Consider the following 5,490-nt stretch of genomic DNA (forward strand, 5'->3'; position numbering starts at 1 on the left):
TGGTGTGTTCTTGAATGCTGTGCAGCAGACTGAGTCTCTTTGAGCCCCCTCCTCCACACATACACACACGTGCACACACACACACACACACACAAACTTCCATAAAGGAGCAAGGTGTATACACAAGCCGGTTGGATCATCCACTGTAATATTATTTTAGATTATGATAGACAGATTGCGTGAAAAACAAGGAATTCCAAAGAATTTCCTGCTCTGGGAACAGAAGTTAAGTCTATATTTAACAACATTTGAAGCTGTCAAGAATGCTTTGTGGTTGGATAACAGAGGCAGAAAAATGTTAAAAACGCAGGCTACTGCTATACCCAAATATGGAAATATTGTTACGTCTGGTGTCTGATTCACCATCTGGAAATACTTACAACCATGAAGTCAAATAGAAGAGACGCCACAACAGAAGCCAGGAACGCTCCTCTCCATTCCCTCTTCGCCACCTCCTCCCACCCTGTACTGTACCTACTCACCCCATCCCCAGTCACTTCATTAAGAAGGGAACAGTAACGAAAGCTGAACACAGGAACACAACAAAACCGTTTTCTAAATAATAACTGATGAATTGGCTTGGGCAGGATGCAGGGCCCAGAACACCTGACAGTCTATTGTCTTGAAAAGTAAGTTCCCCACCCCACATGCCTCCAACAAAAACCTTAGACATCCTGCTCCCTCTAGTAAAAGCTTCTTAGACTTCTGGAAGAGCACTTTTGAATGAATGAAACTTAACTCTTTCCTGCCACAGTTCTCTCCATTGGAGAGTGTTTTCATTGCAATAGCTTCTTATTGTGTTCATTAGAGTCATTCACATAAAAGTCACACTGAAGGCCTTCTTAAGCAAGACTTCTCATTTAGACTGAACGGCCCTAAACATTGCAAAGGACAAGGATTTCTCCCAGAGCACATATAAAAGGGGAACTGGCATAATTACTGTGTATGTTTTAATGAAAGTTACACAAGAAGATAGTTTTTTAAACTTTGAGGGAACATTTGTCCATCACACTAACGGTATTTGAAGTTCAAGTAACTTGCTTTGTAGGAGGTCTTCTACTGAATGTGTTGCTGGTAGAATAGGACCTTAAAATTGCTAACTTTTTTTTTTTTACTACAGAATATTACATCCTAAATCTCTTATTTCTCTGTACTTAGAGAGCAAAGCATTGCAATTCACTTGAAATGGGAGGCTTCTAAATGGTCCCAAGGAAAGGAGTTAAAAAGCCCCGCAAAACTTTCAGCGTCAAGGAGTCTGCTTTTTCCAGAGATCCACTGGGCACAATGGTGCTGGAATCTGGTTTGGTTTTGCAGTATATACAGGTGATGATCTCAATACAAATCACTCCACGGTGGTCCCCTCCGCTTCTGGCTGGCTGCTTAGTTAGCGTCGCCTCTCGCCCGCGGAGGGAGCCTGGAAGGGCTTACCCAGTCTCCCGCATCCCTGAGGAAGTGTAAGTCCGCCTCCCAGAGAGCTCCCTGCGTTCGTTTCCTCTCGGACTTCCAACCCAGGCAGTGGGCTGGAACTAAAGTGGGAACCTCCAAAAACAAACAAGTACGACATACCAAAAAGCGGAGGGGGCGGGGGGGCGGTTGGCGGACGGGGGAAGACCTCTGCCTGGGAATCTGCCAGAGGATGGGGGAAGTTGATTTTTTTTCCCCTTCTCATTCATAAATGCCACCTCGGGTATTAATTTGCAATACACTTCACTTGTCCAATAAACACCATGCCAAAGATTTGGGACTTGATCCGAGCACGCTTCTATGAAGTCCTCAGATAGATTCCTGGCTCCCAGACACTCTCCCTCCCCGGTCGCCTCTCTCAATAGATAACTTGACTCTCACCTTCGCTGTAAACAAGCAAACTGCTCGCTGCCTTCCTGGGTGAGGGGTTCCAAGGCTGCCCGGTCAACTCGGCATCACCAAACAAAACGACTTTTGTTCCTCCCTCCAGGTCCTCCCACCCTCCCAGTCCAGGCAAAGTTCTGAACTCAACCCCCTCGGCCCTTCCACCACCATCACTCCAAGAAAAGCCCTCCCCAATAGAAGTCGTTATTTAAAGTGGAAAAAACGGAAGATTGTTTTCTTGACGGGTCCAGGACAAAAAAAAAAAAGTGCAACGGAGCCAGGGGAGGCGCTTGGCAGGAGCCCGCGCCAACCAGCATTCCTGAGATGTTTGAGAATTCTGGAACGCGCAGACAGAGTCGACGTCACTGCAACACGCGGCGCCGCGGCCGGCCCGTATAAAAGGCGGGCTCTGGGCGCTGGGGCAGACCGCGAGCGAGAGCGCCCCCGAGCAGCATCCGCGCCTTCCGTTCCTCCCCGGCAAGGACCTCGAGAGAAGGACGCCCGCAGCCCGCTCGCCTGCCTGGCTCTCGCCTCCCTGCCACCCGGCCCACCGCCCCAGCCGCGCCGGCCCGGCCGCTACGCACCGGTGTGTTGGCGTCTTTGCCTCCGCGCTCGTCCGGACCCCTCCTGCGCGCCACGATGAGCTCCAGCACCGCCAGGACGCTCGCCCTCGCCGTCACCCTTCTCCACTTGGCCAGGCTGGTGAGTTCTTTGGCCACCGCTTCCCCGTCCGCTCTAGCAGCCCCTTCGCCTTTCCCCAGATGGCCCGTGGCCGGAAAAGCTAGACTCAGAAGTTCGGCGGGGCGTTTCGGGGGAGCTCTTTCTTTAAGCCTGCCCTGAAGACGTGCCGGGGGGCCCTCCGGGCGTACGCAGCCGCCCGGGGTGGCCGGGCTGAACGGGATCAGAGACTCCCTGCCGCCCGGGTCAAACACCCCCGTCCCTTCCCGGGGCGTCCCTCCTGCGCACCGCGCCGAGCCTCACACGTGTCCTCTCCCCCTTCCAGGCTCTCTCCACCTGCCCCGCCGCCTGCCACTGCCCCCTGGAGGCGCCCAAGTGCGCCCCGGGAGTCGGGCTGGTCCGGGACGCCTGCGGCTGCTGTAAGGTCTGCGCCAAGCAGCTCAACGAGGACTGCAGCAAAACGCAGCCCTGCGACCACACCAAGGGGCTGGAATGCAACTTCGGCGCCAGCTCCACCGCTCTGAAGGGGATCTGCAGAGGTAAGATGCTTGTGGTTTGGCCCCTTTAAAAAAAGAATAGTCCCCGTAGTCCAGAAGTTTAGTAATTTTGCGACCATGTATGGTGATGCTTTGTTGTTGGTAGCTTGGCAGAAAGGCACATGATTTCAGCAGTCTGGAATGCAATTCAGTGTGTCTGGGCCCAACGAAAAGCGCATACGGAAAAGTGATTCCTGACTAACTTATTGTTCTGCTCTGGAGTCTCCGGGGAATCGTAGGAAACTTTACCATCAATTGAATTTAGCAGCAGAAAATATGTCTGAGTTTCAGGCCGTCGTACGGAATCTTAACTTTATTCTCTTCTCGCTTTCTTTTTTGGTGCTCTTTGCAGCTCAGTCAGAGGGCAGACCCTGTGAATATAACTCCAGAATCTACCAGAATGGGGAAAGTTTCCAGCCCAACTGTAAACATCAGTGCACATGTATTGACGGCGCCGTGGGCTGCATTCCTCTGTGTCCCCAAGAACTCTCTCTCCCAAGCTTGGGCTGTCCCAACCCTCGGCTGGTCAAAGTTACCGGGCAGTGCTGTGAGGAGTGGGTCTGCGACGAGGATGGTGCCAAGGACCCCATGGACGACAGGGACGGCCTCCTGGGCAAGGAGCTGGCCTTCGATGCCTCGGAGGTGGAGTTAACGAGAAACAATGAATTAATTGCAATTGGAAAAGGCGGCTCCCTGAAGCGGCTCCCCGGTAAGTGAAGACTGAGACATTGTACTGAAACCCATTCCTAGTTTGAAACTGCAGAGAAATGAGAACCTGAATCTGTTTGTGTCGGTATGCCTCTGAGGAATCTCCCCTCTTGTTTGTCCCTCTAGTTTTTGGAATGGAACCTCGCATTCTGTACAGCCCTTCTTCACATGGCCAGAAATGTATCGTCCAAACGACTTCATGGTCCCAGTGCTCAAAAACCTGTGGAACTGGTATCTCCACACGCGTTACCAATGACAACCCTGAATGCCGCCTGCTGAAAGAAACCCGGATCTGTGAAGTGCGGCCTTGTGGACAGCCAGTGTACAGCAGCCTGAAAGTAAGTGCCTGCAGTGCCGTGTAGACTGGTCCCCTGGGTGAGATGGGAACCTCTCTTCCAAGAAAGAGAAACACTAACTTCCCTTCTCTTCTCTTTCTTACAGAAGGGCAAGAAATGCAGCAAGACCAAGAAATCCCCTGAACCGGTCAAGTTTACTTACGCTGGATGTTCGAGTATGAAGAAATACCGGCCCAAGTACTGTGGTTCCTGCGTGGATGGCCGCTGCTGCACGCCTCAGCAGACCAGGACTGTGAAGATGCGGTTCCGCTGCGAAGATGGGGAGACGTTTTCCAAGAACGTCATGATGATCCAGTCCTGCAGGTGCAACTACAACTGCCCACATGCCAACGAGGCAGCCTTTCCCTTCTACAGACTGTTCAATGACATTCACAAATTTAGGGACTAAACTCTACCTGGGTTTTCCAGCACGAGGGTGGACAAAGTGGGGAGAGAAGAGTGTCAGCATCAAGGAGGCGTGGGTGGGGGCGGCGGGCTGGAGGGACCCATTGTAGAAGGGATGCACTGCTCATTCTTGAGTAGTATTAAGGTATTTCGAAACTGCCAGGTGTGCTGGTGCACATGGACACTAATGCAGCCGCAATTGGAGAATACTATGCTTCATAATATTGGAGCACACGTTACTGCTTCATTTTGGAGCTTGTGGTGTTGATGACGTTCTGTTTTCTGTTTGTAAACTATTTGGTAAGCGTATTTTTCTCTAGGCTTTTTCCATTTCGGTTTTACAGTTGTAAAAGGTAATAAGATTAGTTGGACACTTAAAGACTCCATCCTTTGACAGAAGTAAACAGGAGGGGGGTCCATCCCTTCCAGAAGGTGACACTCTGTGAGTGTCCATGAGAGGCAGCTATCTGCACTCTAAATTGCAAACAGAAATCAGGTGTTTTAAGACTGAATGTTTTTATTTATCAAAATGTAGCTTTCGGGGAGGGAGGGGAAATGTAATACTGGAATAATTTGTAAATGATTTTAATTTTATATTCAGTGAAAAGAATTTATTTATGGAATTAATCATTTAATAAAGAAATATTTACCTAATATCTGAGTTTATGGCATTCTGTATTTTTAGAGAATGTTCAAAACCATTGGGGACAATCTAGCTTATGCATTCAATCATTGAAACAGGATTTACTGAGTACCTACTTTGTACCAGGAACTTTTCCAGGTGTCTGGGATAGAGCAGGGAACTAACCTCTAAAAATCTAACAATGATTGCTTTTATGTCTTCAGTAGAAAAAAATCTTGGAATTTAGAGTAATCTTGTTTTAAAAACATGTATTGAACACCAGGCATTGTACAAAGCACAAGAAGGAATCTGAAGCTAAGTTTGTGATTTAAATAATAATGCTTTATTTTCATAAGAA

At 49.4% G+C, this 5,490-nt stretch overlaps 1 protein-coding gene across 1 annotated transcript; it reads left to right on the forward strand.

Annotated features, from left to right (window-relative positions):
• Window positions 1-2,356: 2,356 nt before the first annotated feature.
• On the forward strand, window positions 2,357-4,514 carry CCN1 (cellular communication network factor 1; the record flags this gene model as incomplete). The annotated part of the gene is made up of 5 exons (XM_079696662.1): window positions 2,357-2,550; window positions 2,852-3,065; window positions 3,415-3,771; window positions 3,897-4,108; window positions 4,212-4,514. Exons 1-5 carry the CDS (start codon window positions 2,488-2,490, stop codon window positions 4,512-4,514), a joined length of 1,149 nt encoding a protein of 382 aa, XP_079552788.1. The 5' UTR covers window positions 2,357-2,487.
• Between the last annotated feature and the right edge of the window lie 976 nt (window positions 4,515-5,490).

Source organism: Hyperoodon ampullatus (genome assembly GCF_949752795.1).
Source record: "Hyperoodon ampullatus genome assembly, chromosome: 2".
Lineage (NCBI taxonomy): Eukaryota > Metazoa > Chordata > Mammalia > Artiodactyla > Ziphiidae > Hyperoodon > Hyperoodon ampullatus.